At 54.1% G+C, this 20,922-nt stretch overlaps 2 protein-coding genes across 3 annotated transcripts; both read left to right on the forward strand.

Moving 5' to 3' along the window:
* The first annotated feature begins 718 nt into the window (after positions 1-718).
* Positions 719-6,404, forward strand: LOC142365360 (uncharacterized). Its single transcript, XM_075446097.1, has 4 exons — positions 719-797; positions 895-987; positions 1,741-1,904; positions 4,517-6,404. Exons 3-4 carry the CDS (start codon positions 1,900-1,902, stop codon positions 5,259-5,261), a joined length of 750 nt encoding a protein of 249 aa, XP_075302212.1. The 5' UTR covers positions 719-797; positions 895-987; positions 1,741-1,899; the 3' UTR covers positions 5,262-6,404.
* Positions 6,405-8,058: 1,654 nt separating this feature from the next.
* On the forward strand, positions 8,059-20,631 carry LOC142365358 (medium-chain specific acyl-CoA dehydrogenase, mitochondrial-like). Of its 2 annotated transcripts, none has more exons than XM_075446093.1 (12): positions 8,059-8,219; positions 10,393-10,489; positions 11,211-11,308; positions 11,419-11,488; positions 13,703-13,803; positions 13,895-13,975; positions 14,767-14,897; positions 16,403-16,511; positions 16,882-17,022; positions 17,099-17,194; positions 18,400-18,648; positions 20,544-20,631. In XM_075446093.1, exons 1-12 carry the CDS (start codon positions 8,196-8,198, stop codon positions 20,613-20,615), a joined length of 1,269 nt encoding a protein of 422 aa, XP_075302208.1. In that variant the 5' UTR covers positions 8,059-8,195; the 3' UTR covers positions 20,616-20,631. The 2 variants fall into 2 exon arrangements, with proteins under 2 accessions (XP_075302208.1, XP_075302207.1); XM_075446092.1 differs by having other exon boundaries at positions 8,115-8,219; positions 10,390-10,489.
* The last annotated feature ends 291 nt before the right edge of the window (positions 20,632-20,922 follow it).

The raw sequence follows: 20,922 nt of genomic DNA on the forward strand, positions 1-20,922 counted from the left end.
TGCATGACGCCAATGTGCACTCCGAGCAGAGGGGTTTGGCTGCGTGTCTGCGCAGATACGGGTGTCTGTCCCGAGGCAGCAGCCCTCGTTCACAAGCCGACAGCCATTGATGCTCTTCGCATTGCCATAGTCCTCTTCCTAAAACACGTGCCCTGTGATTCTGTTAACCGAGTGGTTTGAGTCTCTTTGCGCAGCCTGTAAATTAGTAGGCGTGCTGAGTTTCTTCATCCTTGGAGTGCGGGGTCGAACTGGGGCAGGTGGTCCGTGAGTCGGTGGCTGCGATCTCCCCGTGCCGCAGCTGGCTTTCCCCGAGGTCCCTGTTCCTTTTGGCATTCCCCGCAGCTTTTCACAGCTCGTTAGCTACGCTTACGATTCGTCGCTCTGGGGTTCTGCTTTGGACAGCTTCATCCTTCCATGAGACAGTAACACGTTCTTCACAATCCTGTTTCTTAGTTTCTGTGGTGAATTTTGAACTTACAAGATTACGAAACTTAATTATAGTAAGGGTAGGGCTTTACAAAATTACCTACAGCAGCAATAGCCCAGCTGTTTCGATGATCATGTCACATTTTGATTCCCCTTCTTATTCCTCAGTACAACACCAGCACGCGTCGGGCCTCGGTGAGAGCCACGTGTTGCGCCAGAAGCTGTGCAGAAGTCGGGTGAACGGTCGCCGCGCGCCGCGTTGGTGAAGACCCTCGATGCCTTGAACGTCTGAGCCAGCGCTGCAGGGCGTGAGCCACGTCTGGTTTTCAGATGACCTGCAACGAAGTGGGAGTGCACACCATCCCGGGCGGGTGATGCTCCTTGACGTGCTGTCCTGATGTCTGTCAACTAGTGACGGATCCGGCGTGCCACCTCTCATGCAGAGCATCTCCTCGGTCCCTCTTCCAGGCAGCCAGCCCAGGCAGAGCAGTCACAGCCATCACCTCTGTCCCTGCTCCGTCAAGCTGTAGGGAATCCGAGGAGCAAGTTGAAGACACTCGGGTGAGAAAACTGTTCATAGAATCACAGAATCTTTAAGGTTGGAAAAGACCTCGAAGGTCATCAAGTCCAACCGTCAACCCAACCCCACCATGCCTGCTCAACCATGTCCTGAAGTGCCACGTCCACACGTTTTTTGAACCCCTCCAGGGATGGTGACTCCACCACTGCCCTGGGCAGCCGGTTCCGCTGCTCGACCACTCTTCAGTGAAGACGTTTTTCCTAATGTCCAATCTAAACGTCCCCTGGTGCGACTTGAGGCCATTGCCTCTCCTCCTATTGCCTGTCACTGGGGAGAAGAGACCGACCCCCAGCTCACTACAGCCTGTGTTCAGGCAGCGGTAGAGAGCGATAAATCCCCCTCAGCCTCCTTTTCTGCAGACGGAACAACCCCAGCTCCCTCAGCCGCTCCTCATAAGACGTGTGTTCTAGACCCTTCTCCAGCCTCATGGCCTTGCTCTGGACACGCTCCAGCACCTCAATGTCCTTCCATTCTGCTCTGCTGAGAAGAGCCTTTTGTTGCCTTCTGGGGAGAAGCGGGCCCGGAGGACGCCGAGGGATGGGCTTGGAGCAAGCGGTGGCTCCAGCACCGAGCTCGTGGCCAAGCACTGGATCCCATGAGTGTGGGCAGGGTTTCTGGCTGTGGCATGCTGGCATCGGCCCATTGAGAGCCTGCTGGGTGGTGACGTCTGTCCTGGTGACAGTGAGGGCCTTGAGTCATGTTTTGATGGTCCCTTTGGTGTGTCTCCCCTGCAGGCTGCGATATTCCAGCTGACCAGCGCTGGCTGCGGGGACCTGGCTGCTGCGCTCAGCCCCAGTCTGCAGGAGCTGGACCTGGGTGATGGTGACATTGGAGACCCCGGACTTCAGCTGCTGTGCGAGGGGCTGAAGCAACTCACCTGCCCGCTGGAGATCATGGGGTGAGGGACCCGGGGCTCCTCGGGGCAGCCCTTGGTGAGGTCTGGGCTGGGGCTGGGCAGCTGCTGCCGGCGGGGACGGGGAGAGGCTGCCGTGGGTCCCTGCACATCCCGTGCTCCCTGCCTGCCCACCCGCAGAGCAAGAGGGGAGCGTAAAAGTGTGTCCCTCCAGGCACCTTCTTCCCTTTCCCTGGGTCCTACACCCCTGGGGTGGCTTCCAGGTGAGCCTTGTGGGGCAGAGCGGGTGGATTCTCACTCAACGCCTGAAGAAGTTCGCTGGTAGCTCTAACTGTGCCATTGCTTTGGTCCAGCCACGTCCAGTCAACTCCTGGCCATGTTAGCATCTTGCCTGGAGGGTCGTATCCCGTTTCTAGAATTGCCGCTCCAAGATTTACCTCTTTCTTAAGGCTGTTGAGAGGTTGAACGACATTGCTGTTTGGTGGTGGAAGACCTGAGGTTGGACTTCAGTGGTTGTCCTGTCCCCAGCCAGAATGGAGCAGACTCCACCTCTCCGACACCGGGAGATCTTCGCGCTGCGCGCATGGGTGGGTCGTGCCTCCTCTCAGCGGAAGAAGGGTTCTGGTACCAAGGTCCTTCTTCTGAAGGAAGGGCGGGCTCTGTCAGACCAGAGTCGTTCGTGGGGCTGCTGATGGACTTTTCCCAAGTCCGCGAGGTCTTGCGCTGCGCTGCTTTGGCTGAAGAATCAGCAAAGACGGGCGCCCTGCTGGTTTCCACTGCCTGAAGCCCGGCTGAGTGTCAGTGACCTGGGCGAAGGGTGAGCTGGCTGGGGCTTGCGTGCTTTGGACAGAGAGGAATGGCCTCGATGAAGGGTCCTCAGGGGAGCAGAAATCCTCAGACCAGCTCAGCCCATTAACCTCCCCGCTCCCCGCCCCGTGCCAGCTCCCGGGCAGGGAGAGCAGCAGCTGGGGAGTGGGGCGGACAGCGAGGGGAGGTCTGGCAGGCGCTCGGGAGTGGGAGGGGGTGAAGCATAGGTGCTGCTGGTGCCCGGTCGTGCAGTGTGCTGGGGTGTCAGGCAGTGGTCAGTGCCAGGCGGATTTAAGAGTTCTTCTTCTCTGCTTCTCTCCAAAGGTTGATCAGATCTGGATTAATGAAGGGACGCAGCAGAAGCTGGCTGTCTGAAAGAGAAAAAGCCGAGGTAGAATAAATTGCACATTTCTGGAGCAGGGCGAGGTCCCTGGCCTCATGGTGCTCTCACAGAGACAGGCTGAACACTAAAAGTGAGGCAGGGCTGAGGGGATGTTTGTAGCATTTATGGATATTCCCTTTAATGCCAGAAAGGGGTTACCAGCGTCTCTGGTCGGGACGTGGCTGCAGTCGTGGCTGACTGTCGTGACGAGGGCGGGAGATGCTGCTGGGGACTGAGTTCTGCTCGGGCGCGACGGCAGCTCGAAGGGGTCCTGTCCGGATCCCCGTTAGGGCGCGAGGCGGGCAGAGGGACTTAAGGCAGGGATGTAGAAGAATGGTGCTGAGGGTGCAGACAGAGGAGTGTAGGCCCTCCTGCTTGAAGTTTCTGGGAGCTCTGTATGTCAGGGCGGGTGTTTTTCCTGTTCCCAGGGCCCATGGATGAAGATTTTGATAGTTCTGATTTGACAGCTTCAGAGGAGCTTGCTTCTGTCTCTTTTGTTTGTCTTGCTTTTATGCCGGAGAACTGCTTCTGGTTTTGCAAAGGGGGCCTGGCTCGGGGATCTCCTCAGGTTGTGAGGTTTTCCTCCCCTCCCGTAGCCGGTGCCAGCCTCTGGACTCTCCTGGTGCCAGACGATCCCTAGGGACGCCAGCCATGAAATCTTTCCGGGTCTGGTTTTCAGTCCACGAGCAACAACAACATCGCAGTGGCAAAGCAGGAGCTCCCTGAGCTGCAGAGATGTCGTCTGCTTTGAACTCCCTTGGCCTCCCAGGAAATCCCTGAAAATACCCGTCCAGGTCCTTCCTCCTCCCACCTGGCTGTTCCTGTGCGTGTGTAGTGACGGGATCACGGATCGGTTCTGACGCGAGGGGACTTCGCCGTGAATGCACAGCAGTTTGTGCCTGTAACCACGCGGACGAGGCGAGCGTCCCTGACGGCGCTGGGGCGAGGATTCGTGGAAGCAGAGAATGGCAGAATAGCTGGGCTGGGAAGGACCCAACCGCCTGCTCGAGCTGGGTCGGCGGGAGCAGCTTGCCTCGGTCGTGTCCCATCGGGTCTTGAGTACCCGCAGGGACTGAGAAGCTGCAGCCTCTCCGGGCAGCCAGGTCTGACGCTTGATCACGCGCACAGTAACAAGCTTTTTGTTACGTTTGCAGAGTCCCCAAGTGCGAGGTGCAGCAGCTGGGGGGGACAGGGGATGGGAAGGAGGGGCTCCTGGGCTCGGAGTGCCCGCCAACCCGACAGCGAAGGCCGGGGGCTCAGCCCGGGCCGGTTGTGCTGCTGGTGGTCTGGGTCTGTCCCAGCCCAGCCCCTGCCTGGCAGAGGGGCTGCGGAGCCGCAGCTGGGCCACGCTGAGCGGGATCTCCTGGGGTGCGACAGTGGGGGGGGCACGGGCTGCTCGTCTCTCCTGCTCTGCACGTGTGGGTGCCAGCGCCGTCCCCGCCAGCAAGTCTCCTCGTTCTGCCTCCAGAACAGCCGAGGAGGAGTCTGTCGGAGCAGCTGCCGCCCTGCGTTCGCTGTCCCTGCGGAGAAGCCACCTCGAGCCCATTCTCAGAGCCGGCGAGCCAGTGACCACGCTTGGGCGGACGTGCCCGTCCTCAGCCCCCTCCTCGCGCTTGCGCTCGGTGGCAGCGAAAGCCAAACTCCTCCAGCAGTGCCTGCTCGGTGGGTCAGCTACGGGAGAGCCGGTCTGCGGGGGGCTGGGACCAGTCTGTGCGACTCAGAGAAGTGACCTGGGTGTGATGTGCAGGCAGGGCGAAGGAAGGAGTGTGTGGAGAGCAGGAATGGCGGCCATCCCCGAGCCGGGGCTGCTCTCAGCCCCGGTGTCACGGCCCGCAGCTGTCACCGCCACCTCGATGGCACCTGGCCCTGCCAGCGGGACGGAGCTGGTGCCGAGGACTGTGTGCTGCGGCTCTGCCCGCGCCGTCCCGCTCCCCGCTGATGCCCAGGGACGATCCCGTAGGGGTCTCATCCAGCATGGCGGCCAGGGAGGGAGTGGGGCTGGTGCTGTGGAGGATACGGCCCTGCCCGGCGGGAGCTGCGCTGGTGCCCGAGCACCCGGGCAGAGCTGGGGGGTTGTGCGAACCCTCCCTCCCTGCACCCGTTTCTGCTCTCAGAGAGGGAACAGAGGGTGGGGGGCAACAAAGCCATACAGATTCTTGTTGACATGTCGTGTTGGAAGGAGCTGTCAGGCAAAAATCAAAAACTTTCCATAAATAATAGGATATTTAGAGTTGTTTTGTTATTTATACGAACTTTTAGGGCACCTCGAGGTTTCCGAATGCTCTGCAAAGAAAGGCAGATGTTGGCACGGCCTGATCTCAGCTGTGTGCTCCCCCGTTACGCCCGCTCAGCGCACAGCAGGGCAGCGAACAGAAGGTGCTGCTGCCCTGTATCCTGCCACAGGCAACGAAATCGTGTCTTTGTGGCAGCCATGACAGCAATGCAGACAGATAATTTATAGCTCTGCAGAGCGGGACGCCGTGGGCTGTCGGGAGCTGCCACCGCCTCCAGCAGAGCCGGCCCGGGACCCCCGGGAGCCGCGGTCTCTGCCCAGGGCGGGGGACGCGGCTGCTGCCGGCACAGACCCTGCCCGACCGGTACCCCAGCCCGGGTACCGATTCCCCGGTGAGTCCCCCCGCACCCCCCGCCCCGCTGCCTCGGGGGGACGCGGACCCTCGCCCCCCGGCCCCAGGCACAGAGCCCCTCACTCACGCCAGTCCCCCCCAGCAGCTGGTTTTGGGGACCCAGACCGTCCCTGCTGCAGTGGCTGGAAGCTAAAGACCCCCAGTTGCTCCCACAGCTGCACGGGGAGCCCACCGGCCCCAGCAGCAGCACTGGGACCCCACTCCCACTCCCCCCCCAAGTCCGGGGCACCCACGCCCTGGGTCTGGCTCCCGTTGCCGGCGCCGGATTCCAGCGAGGGGCAGGGAGGTGTCGCCAGAGCTGGCACTCGTCCCTGCGGCACGCGCACGGCCCCGAGCGGGAGGTTACGCAGAGCTCAGACGAGGTTTTAAGAGACAGGTTAAAAAAGATGCGATGAGACGATACAGCGTGTACAGCGTCTGCCCCGCCTGTTTCTTCACAGCTCCCGTTCGGCAGCTGTAGAGATGTAACCCAGTTGCACAAAAAAAAAGTATTTGATGTGTTTACATACAGCAGCCAAATTAAAAGCCCTGAGCCTTTGAGCAGATACGGCTTTAGAATTAAAAGAAAAAGAAAAAAAGACTGAAAATTTGAAATGAAGTAACGATTGCGATAGTCAGGAATGAAACAAGCTGAAAACATACCTGGTAATATTTTTATGGAATTTTGCGATGTTCTTTCGCGGCAGCAGCTTCAGTGACCTGCGCTGCATCAGCCCCTGCGTGACGTTCCGGCCCTTGCCCTCGCTGAAACACCGGCTCAGCAGCAAACGCTAGAACACAGTTTGTAATATTCAAAAAAATAAATTGTAAAACATTTATACCTGTTACAGAAGCTCGCCTCCCGTGACGAATTCAAATTGAGCAGCCAATTGTTAATTAATCAGTTGTGACCTTATTAGCAATAGAATTTATTTAAGCAAGCGATGAAGCAGGCAAAACAGCGCTGGGCGGCCGGGGAGCCTCCTGCTCCGCCAACGGTCCGCACCCCACCCCCCAGCAGAGTCTCTCTTTATAGTTTAGTGGTTCCGGGCTCTATGTGGCACATCCTGGTATATTTTTTTTGCAGCTGCACGTACTGTTGCGAGGGGGTCCTCCTGGTCCCTCTGGGGGTCGTGAGAATGAAGGTCGTAGTTTTCCTCCGCGTTGTGGATCAGTTTCTTTTCTCATTTGGTCATGCTGGTCCAGCACGAAGCAGGAAGGATTCGTGCTCGTTTGCTCAGCAGGATGTCGATACTCTGAGGTTTGGTTTGGTGATTTGTCAACGTGCATTTCAAGGCTTACAGCTATCTCAGCAGAACATCGCTCAAGTGGTCGGTGGGGTGGGTTGAGAACCGGCTGAGTGGCAGAGCTCAGAGGGTTGGCATCAGCGGCGCGGAGTCTATTTGGAGGCTGGTAATGAGTGGTGTGCCCCAGGGGTCAGTACTGGGCCCAGTCTTGTTTAACTTCTTCATCAATGACCTGGATGAAGAGTTAGAATGTACCCTCAGCAAGTTTGCTGATGACACCAAACTGGGAGGAGTGGTGGATACACCAGCAGGCTGTGCTGCCATTCAGCGTGACCTGGACAGGCTGGAGAGTTGGGCAGAGAGGAACCTGATGAGGTTCAACAAGGGCAAGGGCAGGGTCCTGCACCTGGGGAGGAACAACCCCAGGCACCAGGACAGGCTTGGGGTGGACCTGCTGGAGAGCAGCTCTGCGGAGAGGGACTGGGAGTGCTGGGGGACGACAGGGTGACCATGAGCCAGCAGTGTGCCCTGGGTGCCAAGAAGGCCAATGGGATCCTGGGGTGCATCAAGAGGAGTGTGCGCAGCAGGGCGAGGGAGGTTCTCCTCTCCCTCTGCTCTGCCCTTGTGAGGCCCCATCTGCAGTGCTGTGTCCAGTGCTGGGCTCCCCAGTTCAAGAAAGATGAGGAGCTACTGGAGAGAGTCCAGCGCAGGGCTACGAGGATGAGGAGGGGACTGGAGCATCTCTCCTGCGAGGAGAGGCTGAGGGAGCTGGGCTTGTTCAGCCTGGAGAAGAGAAGGCTGAGAGGGGACCTTAGAAATGCCTCTAAATATCTGCAGGGTGGGGGTCAGGAGGACGGGGCCAGACTCTTTCCAGTGGTGCCCAGCGACAGGACAAGGGGCAACGGGCACAAACTGGAGCAGAGGAAGCTCCAGCTGAACCCGAGGAAGAACTTCTTCCCTCTGAGGGTGACGGAGCCCTGGCCCAGGCTGCCCAGGGAGACTGTGGAGTCTCCTTCTCTGGAGATATTCCAGCCCCGCCTAGACGCGGTGCTGTGCAGCCTGCTGTGGGTGACCCTGCTTGGGCAGGGGGTTGAGCTGGGTGACCCACAGAGGTCCCTTCCCCCACCCCGCCCCGTGTGTTTGTGACATAGCGCCCGGCCCCGTTCCGCCCTCAGCCTTGGTCACAGCCCAGAGCGAGGCCAGGCCCCGCACCCCACGGCCCCACCGCCGCCCCAGCCGGACAGCGCCGGCAGCTGCCGCGGGTCGCCTGGGCAAGATGTCGGCCTTCGGAGCCTGCCGGGTGAGCGGGGGGGTGGCCGGGCCGGGCCGAGCGGGAGGCCGCGGGGCGGGGGGCGGCGGGAGCAGCTGCGGGCCGAGGCGCCGGGGTCCCCCCTCCGGCGAGTGGGATGCGGGGCGGCCCCCCCCCCCCCCCCCCCCCCATCGGCCCTGCGCTCCCAACTGGGTGAAGGATGAAGGGCGGCGGGGCGGGCGGCCACAGCCCTGGGGCCTCGCCAGCGTCGCGCTGCCCTGGCGGTTCTGGTGGCCCTGGTGGCTCTGGTGGCCCTGGTGGTCCTGCTGGCCCTGGTGGTCCTGCTGGCCCTGGTGGTTCTGGTGGCCCTGGTGGCTCTGCTGGCCCTGGTGGTTCTGCTGGCTCTGCTGGCCCTGGTGGTTCTGGTGGCCCTGGTGGCTCTGCTGGCCCTGGTGGTTCTGCTGGCCCTGGTGGTTCTGCTGGCCCTGGTGGCTCTGCTGGCCCTGGTGGAACATTCTGCTGGCCCTGGTGGCTCTGCTGGCCCTGGTGGCTCTGCTGGCCCTGGTGGAACATTCTGCTGGCCCTGGTGGCTCTGCTGGCCCTGGTGGTTCTGCTGGCTGTGGTGGCTTCGGGTGGCCTCGGTGGCTCTGGTGGCGTTGGGACACGGCAGGCACTGGGCGTGAGCATGGCTGTGGGTGCCTCGGCGCCCAGCCCACCGAGCTGGCCAGCGGGGCGGCCAGCTGAGTGGGCGGGGGTCGGCCGGACCCCCAGGTGTCGGGAGCGGCGGGTTCCCGGCCGTCACCCGCAGGAACGACGTTGCGCGCTGCTCGTGCGCGGACGCCGCGCGAGTTCTCTGGCACGACCTCGGCAGCTGCCTCCGCATCGGGCATTGCCGCCAAGCTCTGGACTTTGGCTGCTTCAGGCCCAGCTTTCTGGTGGCAAAAATTATGACAATTACCTGGCTTTTTCTCAGCCCCATCTGCTTCTTGCCCGCTTCCGGATAAAATAAGGTGTGAAATGTTTTGGGGGGATCCAGCTCTTTGCAGCGGTTTGTCGGAGCTGTTTGATCCTGTTGGTTTTACCGTGCGACAGCGGCCGCAGCGAGGGGAGAACGCTCAGCCGGGCAGGTGGGGCTGGGGGAAGGCAGCGACCTGGCCAGGCTGGAGAGTTGGGCAGAGAGGAACCTGATGAGGTTCAACCAGGGCAAGGGCAGGGTCCTGCACCTGGGGAGGAACAACCCCAGGCACCAGGACAGGCTGGGGCAGCCCTGCTGGAGAGCAGCTCTGTGGAGAGGGACTGGGAGTGCTGGGGGACGACAGGGTGACCATGAGCCAGCAGTGTGCCCTGGGTGCCCCGAAGGCCAATGGGACCCTGGGGTGCATGAGGAGGAGTGTGGGCAGCAGGGCGAGGGAGGTTCTCCTTCCCCTCTGCTCTGCCCTGGGGAGGCCTTATCTGCAGTGCTGTGTCCAGTGCTGGGCTCCGCAGTTCAAGAAAGATGAGGAGCTACTGGAGAGAGTCCAGCGCAGGGCTACGAGGATGAGGAGGGGACTGGAGCATCGCTCCTGCGAGGAGAGGCTGAGGGAGCTGGGCTTGTTCAGCCTGGAGAAGAGAAGGCTGCGAGGGGACCTTAGAAATGCCTGTAAATATCTGCAGGGTGGGGGTCAGGAGGACGGGGCCAAGCTCTTTCCAGTGGTGCCCAGCGACAGGACAAGGGGCAACGGGCGCAAACTGAGGCACAGGAAGTTCCGTCTGAACGTGAGGAAGAACTTCTTCCCTCTGAGGGTGACGGAGCCCTGGCCCAGGCTGCCCAGGGAGGCTGTGGAGTCTCCTTCTCTGGAGGTATTCCAGCCCCACCTGGACGCGGTGCTTTGCAGCCTGCTCTGGGTGACCCTGCTTGGGCAGGGGGTTGGGCTGGGCGACCCCCAGAGGTCCCTTCCAACCCCGACCATCCTGTGACGCACCGTGCCGCAGCGGCTGGCGGTGGCGAGCGGTCCAGGCGCAACGCAGTGCCTGCTGGCAAGCACGGTCCCGAGCTACGATGCCCTCATCGGCGGTCCCGTGCTTAGCAGCGGCCGGCCTGTGCTTCATCACCCTTTACCTTCGCAGACGTTTTCCATTTTCTCTGGAAACGCCTCGTCTCCCCCTGGTCCTGCCTTGTGCTCTCCCCGCTGCGGCGCGCGGGAGCGGCGGAGATCTCACACCCGTCTGCTTGCTTCCTCAGCAGATGCTGCGAGCCGTGGCGGGGCGCGGGTGGAGGCCGCGCTCCAGCAAACCCGCTCCCAGCGCACACGCCAAGAGGCCCGGGGCTGGCTTCAGCTTTGGTAAGTACGGCAGGTTTGGGGAGGAATACGGCGTTACGGACAAACCAGAGTTAGGAGGAAAGCCAGCCGCGCTGCGGTTCGGTGGGAATTTACAAGGGGTTTATTCTGAGTAGATTTCTGTTCTCTTTTAAAAAATCATTTGAAAACCAAAATCACTTTCCTCTCCAGCTGAGGAAAGCCGGGCACATTTGTGATGTTTATGGGGTTTTATTCTTTTTCAAACTGATGTCTGTCTTCAGCTTTTTCATTGCCAGAGTTCCCTCAGCTTTGAAGAATGATCTCAAGTTGGCTTTTACAATGTTAAAATAACTGTCTGTAGTCTTAGCGGAATGCGGTTGTAAAGAAATTCCCCCCCGTTTAGGCCTGGTACGTAGGTAAGAGCAGATTTAGCAGCCAGACGTTTGGAGCGAGTAGCCAGAACCACCAGATGAGGAACGCCGCTCTGCCTCTGTCTCCTCCTCCGTTACGCAGCGCTCCCCGCTGCGTCGCCGCTGGCGTGCGGATGAGTCGGTCAGAGATCAGCGCGGGTTTTCTCTGGAGCGAAGGAGGAGGTCGAGCCGCTTGGTTGCTGGAGAGGCGCGGGGAGGCGGGTCCGCGCGGTCTGGGTTGTCCTGGGAGGAACTCATGCTTGGTTCTTCTTTTCTCGTCACCTGACAACTGGCAGAATGAAAAAGAGTACGGAATTTGCGAGGTGGGTTTTTTTACGTTGTTTTTTTGCTAGAACTGACTGATGAACAGAAAGAGTTTCAAGCCACTGCTCGGAAATTTGCTGTGGAAGAAGTTATTCCTGTTGCTGCACAGTACGACAAAACTGGAGAGGTAAATTACCATAGAGTAGGGGGGGAAAAGTCGATTTTTATCTTAATCCGTGTCAAATTTAAAATGTTAACGGTGACGAATCCCGAAGTGATTCTGCCTGTCTGTTCCAGTATCCTCTGCCGCTCATAAAACGAGCTTGGGAGCTTGGTCTTATGAATTCGCACATACCGGAGAGCTGCGGTAAGTAACCGTTCTTTTTCATCTGTAAAATATAACAAAGAAAAGGCCTTTGAGGAGATTTATATGTTCCGTATAAAACGAACAGTCGCCCACTCGACGCTCTAAACTTCCTCAGCAGGCAGGCTGGCGCCTGCAGCTGGTGCCGGGGGCGGACGTCGTCTGGCCACAAACTGGGCAGATCACGATTTCCTAATTTGTGACCAGGTTTTCTACCATGGCGACAGCTGCCCAACGGTCCCCTGGCGCGGCGCGGCCGCTGGTGGGGCGGAGGGGTCAGAAGGTTGCGTTTTGATCTCGTTTCTGACGCAGGCCGGAGCAATTTCCGAGTTTAGTCCGGAAGGACGGTGTTCCAGTTTAGGTGCCGTGCGGTACGGTAGCGCTTCGGTGTGTGACTGACCTTGGAAAGAAACGTTACATTTCAGATTTTCCTTTTGCGTTTATATTACCTGAAAACGAAGCTGGGGAAATGTCCGTAGCAGAGCCTGTATTTTTGAAGAGTCAGCGGAGGGTGGACCTTTTATCAAAAATTTAATTAATAAGGAAGAAAGAGACAAAAGGAGTAATTGTGAGGAGCAGCCACAAATTCTAGGGAAACTCGAGGCTGAAAGAGCATTAAATTAAAACTTAGAAGGGACAAACTGGACGCCATTCCTTTACAAGGTCTGCAAGGGAGAGCGGGGAAAATGCACCCCAGTCAGCCTGATGCACCGCGTAAATTAAGAACACGATGAAGTACAGTGGAGCAGACACGCCTCCGGCACGCCGTGGGGTTTTCCTAAAAGGAAGTCAGGGCACAAAAAATAAATGGAGTTTGCTGCAGGAGCTGATAAGCCTGTGAACACCTGGGTGGTATAAAATGCTCAGACTTTGGAAATTAATGTCAAAACTCAGCTGGTTTCATAGCGGAAAAATCAGCAGCACAGACTGGCTGGCGCTTGGGCTGAAGAACCGGGGAGAGGGTGTCCCCAGGGAGGTCACAGAGTTAGCTGGGAATACCGAGTTACTCCGTGTCGAAAAGGTGTGAAGAGCTGCAGGGGAAGGCTGTGAAACTGGGCGACTGTTAAAATGGCAGACGAAAATCAGAACAGGAAAAATGATGCACCCAGGAAAGGAAAGAAGCAATCCAGGCTTCCCAGAGCAAATGGTGTCGTCTGAGTAAGTTAGTGCCTCTGGAAAAAAAAACAAGATTTGGGGGGTTAGAATATAAAGTGTTGTGAAGATGTCAGCAAAATGCCCACAAGTGGTCAAAGCCATAAACTTCAGGTCAGAAATTAAGAAGAGAATGATGAAAAAAGCAGAAGGCATAATTCTGCTGCTGCCTGAATCCAAACTGCGCTTGCCTCTGCAGTTCTTTAAGCAGCCTGATCCTGCCACCTGGAAAGGGTGTCGTGGGAAGGGAGGAGATTCCTAAAAAGGTGACAAAGATGGTAAAAGGTACAGAACAGCTGCTGAGTGAGAAACACCGCAGCCGTCAGCGTGGTGGGGCGTCTGAGAAGGGACCGCTAGCTCACCGTCCCTTCGGTGCGACCCGAAGGCAGCAGGGCCAGAGCAAGTGAAAGGAGGTGGCTCCACACTAAGTGCAGAGTTAATTTGTGTGGCTCGTTACCCCTGGATGACACCGGTGCTCAAATTGTACGTGGGGGCAAAAAGAGAGCGGGCAAATCCCCAGAAGAAATCTCTTGTCGGGGGCTGGCTGACAGAGAGACCAAGGAAACTTGTGGCTGAGGAAGTCACCTGAAGGCTGAGGAAAATACTCTGAGGACGTATAGCTGTATCGTTACTGCGTTTTTATCCACTTGCCAAAGTGCTGGCTGCTGTCGGGAGCAGATTACCGGGTTGGTTTTCTGACCGATGCTTGGTTTTTGTATTCCTGAGTGCTGTGGTAGCTCAGGAGCCCGTGTCGCCCTTCCTCTGCTTCCTAAGAACTCTTCAGAAGATTCTCAGATGTGAGGTAGTTGAAAGGCTTTGGCAGTGCATTCTCGCAGTTGTCCCACGTCAAGCCCGTCACCCTGCAACGGATAAATGTGATTTTTAAGTCATCTGTTACTAATCTGAGAAAACTTTTCTTTGGAAGGCTTGCGTGGGAATGTCTGATCGAACACAGGGCACAATCAAATGCATGAGGGGGAATGTGTTTCCGATAATTAATTTTTGTCGCTCACTGATGTGTTCCACTTCAGCCTCGTTTTAGTCAGTGAAATATTTGAACTGTAGGTGGTCTGGGCCTCGGCACTTTTGAGTCCTGCCTTATAACGGAAGAGTTAGCGTACGGATGCACGGGGGTTCAGACTGCCATTGAGGGGAACTCCCTAGGGGTAAGCGCTGTCCCTTCCTGCCTCCTTTCAGCTGGAGTCCGTGCCCTTTAGAAAGGTGGCTTAACGCTCTAAATATTTAATTTTCTTTCAGGAAATGCCAGTAATCATTGCGGGAAATGAGCAGCAGCAGAAGAAATACTTGGGAAGAATGATAGAGGAACCACTTATGTGTGTAAGTAGGACTTGGGAACACTGTAGAATGTTCCGAAATTACATTCATTGGGTTTTTTGGGCTGTTTAAAACACTGATATCTACTCACAACTTAGCCTGTGTTGGTGTTTAAACAAACCGTGGCGTTTACTGAAAGCCAGGGAGTACTGAATTAGATGTAAGCAGGAAGCAAACAGAAGATACTGCCTGGAAAAGCATCCGAAGTCGCTTCCAGGAAATTAACGCCTTTGAATTCACTCTCAAGGGAAGCTGCAGGGGTGTAAGGAAAATGCAAGGTTTGTAGGAGCACAAACGCAATCAGATGGGCATTAAACTGCACCTATGGGTGTCAGGTGGTATTTGAGCAGAACTTGTCACATAGAAAGATGTAAAGATTTATGTGCAGTGCGTTAAAATGGGAGAAACTAAGCCTCATGAAATGAAGAGCACGGTTCCCATAAAATTTTACTCTGTGCTCTTACTTTCAGATTTCAAAGATCGTCAGCTTTCGTATCAGAGTTTGTGAAGCATAAGGGAGGGGGGTGACTTATTAAAAGTTACAGAATGGTTCTGGTTATCATTAGAAGATCATTCCAATTATTATTATGGATTTATAAGGAGAACTAACCCTATGTGCTTGGACTCTTGCTCAGACAGCTGTTGGGGTTTTTCGCTGTAGTATTTTGGGGTTTTCCACACAGTCCACTTAAGACTTTTACAGATCAGTTTGGTGCACGTGATTCTGCAATAATTTCTGGTTGCTTAAAACCAGAGTTTTATTCCTCAATATTTGGCATTTTCTTTTCTTCTAGGCTTACTGCGTAACCGAGCCTGGCGCAGGCTCTGACGTGGCCGGTATAAAAACCAAGGCTGAGAAGAAAGGAGACGAATATGTCATCAATGGTCAGAAGATGTGGATCACAAACGGTGGGAAAGCAAACTGGTGTGTTGGCTTTTGACTGGCGTCCCATTCTGTTACTCTGTTCCGACCTGAGGTGCCCCCCACGCCCCCCAGTTAGACACCAGCGGTTCTCTGAAGGTCTGGCACAAAGCTGAGCCTTCGTCATGGTGCATCTCGCTGCCCTTGGACCTGTGACCAGTTCGTCAGGGCAAGGTGTGAGGCAGGGCCGTGCAGCGTCTCACATGGACACTGAGCCATGACGGGACAACTCCGCTCAAGAAGGCCTCTCAATTTTTGCTGCTGTCAAACAAAACCAGTTCCGCTGTCTCTTCCGGGAAGGGCAGCACCAGTCAGAGTTAACTGGCCCAGTGCTCAAGAGGCTCCTGTTACAAGGGACCTTGCTCTGTGGCTGTGGTGGCCCAGATCAGTTGCTTCTGATTCTGCTGGAAACGTCTCTCACTTCCAGTGAAGACAGAAAAATGCCAGCATTGTGGTGTGACCTTTTATTTTGCTAAGGGAAGACATTTGCCCAGTGCCAACGGATCCAGGTTTTGCTGTGGCGTCTGTGGAGGTGCTTTACAACACAGACCTCCTTCATCACGTCTCACACAAGAGCATGCTCATCCCCACCACACAGATTCTTTTGAATTCAAGAGGAAAAACTTGACACATTTATGTCTAAAGCTGGATTTTCTTGTTATTTATTTCTCTGTTCAAGGCAGACCCCTCAAGGAGAATCTACCACAGAATCACAGAATCACAGAATGGTAGGGGTTGGAAGGGACCTCTGTGGGTCATCTAGTCCAACCCTCCTGCCGAAGCAGGGTCACCAACAGCAGGTTGTAGAAGACCTTGTCCAGGCGGGTCTGGAATATCTCCAGAGAAGGAGACTCCACAGCCTCCCTGGGCAGCCTGGGCCAGGGCTCCGGCACCCTCAGAGGGAAGAAGTTCTTCCTCGTGTTCAGACAGAACTTCCTGTGCCTCAGTTTGTGCCCGTTGCCCCTTGTCCTGTCGCAGGGCACCACTGGAAAGAGCTTGCCAACCAACCAGCTCTCTTTGATGTTACTGAGCACCATCAGTGTGATTTAGCACTGTTTGATTTCTAACGGAAAAAAACTCCTTTATAGCTTATACTTAGCAGAACAAAACTGAGATCTTCGAAATCAGCTGATAACTTGAAGGTTCTGCACGCAGTACTGTGATTCCTGATTTTTACGTACGTGCTGTGAAGTGGTTTCTGTTGTACTGTGCGTGAAGCCGATGGGAATGTTAAGACTTAAAATACATGGAAAAGGTGAAGGACCTTTGCGTGCTGACCTGAGGTGACTGTAGTAAATCTGGACTTTGGCAGTAAGAGACGCACTGACACTTCCTCTCTCTCGCTGCCTCTCCGTTTATTTTTGGCAGGGCCAAAGGGTTGTTAACTGAGTGGCAGATCTATTATATGGTAGAAAGACACATAAAAGCATCCCATGTGTTAGCTAAAAAAGTACCTGATCGTTAATTGCGAGGAGAAACGGACTGCCCTCGTCTCTGTTTTACACCAGGTATTTTCTGCTAGCGCGTACCGATCCAGACCCAAAAGCTCCCGCAGGCAAAGCCTTTACTGGATTCATTGTGGAAGCGAATAGCCCTGGAATCCAAGTCGGAAGAAAGGTGAGGAGCGTACCTCTGCTTTGACAAGCCATGAGTTCTCATTCGCTTCTAAAGCGGTAACGCAACAATCCGCCGTTCACACTGGACACCCTGGGCTAGTTCTCTTTGGGGAAAGAAAGACAAACGAATGATTACGGCTGCAGAATCGATTTCACAAACAGAGACAGGAAACTGCTTGGACAAATTACGGGCATGGCGGTCTGTAAATGCAAAGCTAGTGTTTGTTGTGTACGTGATGATTTTTAGACAAAGCCAAAGTGTTTTGGGGAAAAAAAAATTACCTGATGCTTTGAGTAAACTGAAGAATGAAAATGTGTTGCACCTTGGCAGAATCCCATTGAGTTGCACCTCTGTCAACTTCCCTGTACAGGAAATGAACATGGGCCAGCGCTGCTCCGACACAAGAGGTATTGTCTTTGAAGATGTCAGAGTTCCGAAAGAAAATGTATTACTAGGTGAAGGAGCTGGCTTTAAAATCGCAATGGGAGCTTTTGATAAGACCAGACCACCCGTAAGTATCAGAAAGAAGTTACTTAGAAATTCCCTTTATATTTTCCGATTTTCATGCTGTGCTGTGTTTAATTCAGGTAGCAGCTGGTGCTGTTGGGTTAGCAAAAAGAGCGCTCGATGAAGCTACCAAATATGCCTTGGAAAGAAAAACCTTTGGGAAACCAATTGTTGAAGTAAGTTAAATATATAAAAATAAGTATATCCAAAAGCTACGTTTTCATACCTGATGTACTACGAGTGAATTTTCAGCGTTGTTCCTTTACATTCAGGACGTGAGATTTATGGTATCTCTGCCACTGCTTGGCTTTTCAAGTATATAGGTCAGCGCTATCTGAGTAAATCTAGTTATGCAGTAACTCCTGGGATTCTTCAGTAATTTATTGATGATAATAGCAAAATCACAAAGAAAACTCCACCCAAAACCCTGAAACTGTCAGGACACACTGAAGCTCTTCAATGCTCATGAGCAGGGATTTTCAGGGAAGGAGGAAATCTCCCTGAGGCAGGGACACAAGACTCACAGTATTAATACTAACGGAACACATTGCCAATCACACTGCTTTCCTGGCTTAAAGAAATATCCATAAACATCCGACTAAATACAGATCTCATAAAAAGGAAAGCACAACTTCATCAATCAATACTTAATCCCTGTGACTAAGTGGATTTTAGAATTAAAAACTTAAAAGTCTGGGTGGCCCAAACGGTTCAGGAACGGGGCTTGAGGTGAACCGGTGTGCTACACCGAGGGATGGAAAGGGGAATCAAAACGTGAAGTGATAACTGGAGGGCTGGAGCACCTCTCCTCCGAGGACAGGCTGAGGGAACTGGGGCTGCTCAGCCTGGAGGAGAGAAGGCTCCGGGGTGACCTTAGAGCAGCTGCCAGTGCCTGGAGGGGCCGACAGGAAGGATGGAGAGGGGCTTTTCACAAGGGGGTGCAGTGACAGGACAAGGGGGAACGGCTCTAAACTAAAAGAGGGCAGATTTAGAGTAGACACAGGAAAGAAATTCTTCCCTCTGAGGGTGGTGAAGCACTGGCCCAGGCTGCCCAGAGAAGCTGTGGCTGCCCCCTCCCTGGCAGGGCTCAGGGCCAGGTTGGATGGAGCTCTGAGCACCCTGGGCTGGTGGGAGGGGTCCCTGCTGATGGCAGGGGGTTGGACCCAGATGATCTTTAAGGTCCCTTCCAACCCTTACTATTCCATGATTCTATTCCATGATTCCATGATTTGAGAGCCTGATCCAAATTCTGGAGAACTCAAGTATGATTTCCTGAGCGCGTTGAGCTTGCAAATTAAGATATTAAGAAGACTTTATTCTGCTTGGATGTCAGAGGGTTTTAGGCAGGCAACGTTAACATGGTTTGTTTCCTCAACCACAGCACCAAGCAGTGTCTTTCATGCTTGCTGAAATGGCCATGAAAGTGGAGCTGGCCAGGATGGCTTACCAGAGGGCTGCGTGGGAAGTCGACGCTGGCCGCAGGAACACCTACTACGCTTCCATCGCAAAGGCCTTCGCCGGTGATGTTGCGAACCAAGTAGCTACGGACGCAGTGCAGATTTTTGGAGGAAATGGATTTAATACTGAATATCCTGTGGAAAAACTCATGAGAGATGCTAAAATCTACCAGGTGAGTAAAAGAGAGGATGCAATCTGTATAGTCATGCATACATTTTATATAAAATACACTAGTGGCTACTTATTTGAAATGGTGACGTGCACACACATAGAAGTTTTGAGGCTGAGAGCAATAATCCTTCCATTTAAAAAAAGGGCATGCAAATCAGGCAAATTCTTGCCTACAAAACTCTGTGTGCATGAGATCAACAGCTTAACCTGCCCAAGAGGAACAGCTGCGTCTTCCTCTCAGCCCCATACCTGGTGCAGAGAACGGTCGCTGGAAATCGCATCCTGTGCCTTGTCATACCCAAAGCGGGCGCACAGAACAAGCGACGCGCGGTGGCTGCACCGAGTGTGCCGCTTGCCTCCCTCCTCGTTGAGTCTAGAGGAGAACACTCCAACAGCTTCTGCCTCATTCCTCATCAGTCACGGTGGGGGTTGGTTTAGGGGTGTTTTTTTTTCCTTTCTGCTTCCCAGGCTCTGCATCACTTCTTGCTGTGCTCTGAACCTTCTGCCTGAAACTTTGGTGTCGTAAGCTGGGCTTTACTTCACCTGAGATATCACCAGCACTGAGTGTCACGTGTTAGTTATCTTGTGTGTGTTCATTAACAGAAGTGTGGCGCAGCCTGCAGTGATTAGCCTTTAAAAACAAAAAAAAAAAAGCCCAGAACAAAACCCCCAACAAAATGTTCCCATATTTACTCATATTTAGCCCATAGTGGCTCATAATCCCCAGATCTTTTTCTTCAGCGTTATTACCAAGAAATTATTCCCCATCATAATTCTTCTCGTAGCATATACTATGCTACAGTTCTTTATTCGGAAAGAATGATTGAATTATGTTCAGGAAAACCAGGAATCTTTTATCTTTTCACATCTTCCTGACATTAATAATGACTAGAAAAAAACACACCGAAATAGAGGACAACAAGAAATGCATGTGGGCCGTGACCCGCAGCGCTGTAACAGGTGTCATTCTGAAGATTCTAGGTAGTTGAAATTTCGTTTATTGCTGACTTCAAAACTATTCTCACTAGCTGAGAATTTTTCTCTACCTCAGGACAGAAAACTGCTGGTTTGGAATCTAAAGGTTCTTCGTATTAATCACACTCCTGCAACTGGGGAAATGAATGAGTAACTGAATTTGTCATGATTGGGCTTTTTTGCTGTCAGGCTCCACCCTAATGTGACCACAGGTTACAGCGTCTTTATTTCTGCAAAGCTGCCTAAGGTTCTTGGGAGGATTATCCCCGTTTTATGACTACAGACAAAGTGAAATTCCATACCTCTGAGCAATCTGCCAAAGATTCGCTTTGGCAGAGCTGGGAGCTGAAAGACTTCAGCCCCTGAGCTCTGTTTCTGGAGGAAAATGTAAAAATACATGCTCAAGAAAAAAAGGAGGAAATAGTGTGTTGAAGACAGTATTAGTTCAGAAAGAGTAGTGGGAATAAATGGATGAAAGGGACCGTTTGCTATGGCCTTGAAAGGCTAGTCAAAGGAAATGCAGCACTTCCAGCGCAGGTCACCTCCTCCCCTCCACCCACCGTTTCCAAACCCGCTTTGTGAAGCCTAAGTTACGTATTTTCTTCCCCAGAGAAGACATTTCCCCCATCCTTCTTTACTCACTACCTCTGTTAATTCCATGAGAACCTTACTGAGTTTTGCTGAGCACATCGGAGAGAACAAGACGGTCACTTGGGATCTCGTGTGGGATTTATTGCATTCAGCCCGCTGTAGTTACTCCAGACACACTGGAATTTTGTTCAGTTTTCTCTGTCTTTTGGCACGCCCTAACCCACACAGGGGTAGTGCTATGAAGGTTTACACGTGTAGAAAGATCTGTTAAAATATTAAAAACAACACAAAACAAAAATCAGCTAACATTATTGTAATTCTTCTTTTCAGATTTATGAAGGAACTGCTCAGATTCAAAGGATGATCATAGCCCGGGAACATATCGGCAAATACAAGGCTTAAAGAAACGTTTCAGGCACGTCTGGTGTGGCTGTAGTGTTCTGTGTTCTAATGGAAGAGGATCGGGGAGTGTTTCTCAAGACAGAAGGGCATGGAAAGACACCTTTTCCTTCAAAATCTTTGCTGTGCACATGATTAAGCAGTCCTGCTGCACCCCCCGTCCATTCCCTCACTTGGCTCCTTCTGGCGAAAGGAGCCTGGCAGGGACCCTCCCCGTTCCTAGGCTACGTGTGAAGTTTGAGGTGGCAAGACAAGCAAGCAGCCCCAGTCTCTGTGCCTCTGTGCGAGCAGTGCCATGGGCAGATGAGGC

Source organism: Opisthocomus hoazin, chromosome 36 (genome assembly GCF_030867145.1).
Source record: "Opisthocomus hoazin isolate bOpiHoa1 chromosome 36, bOpiHoa1.hap1, whole genome shotgun sequence".
In the NCBI taxonomy this organism is placed as follows: Eukaryota; Metazoa; Chordata; class Aves; order Opisthocomiformes; family Opisthocomidae; genus Opisthocomus; species Opisthocomus hoazin.

Excerpts from the sequence above, each read along its gene's own strand:
- LOC142365358 (XM_075446092.1), top strand. The coding sequence starts at position 8,196 with ATGTCGGCCTTCGGAGCCTGCCGG. Across the intron at positions 11,309-11,418 it reads AGTACGACAAAACTGGAGAG|TATCCTCTGCCGCTCATAAA; the intron begins GTAAATTACCAT and ends TGTCTGTTCCAG. Across the intron at positions 13,804-13,894 it reads TTGAGGGGAACTCCCTAGGG|GAAATGCCAGTAATCATTGC; the intron begins GTAAGCGCTGTC and ends ATTTTCTTTCAG.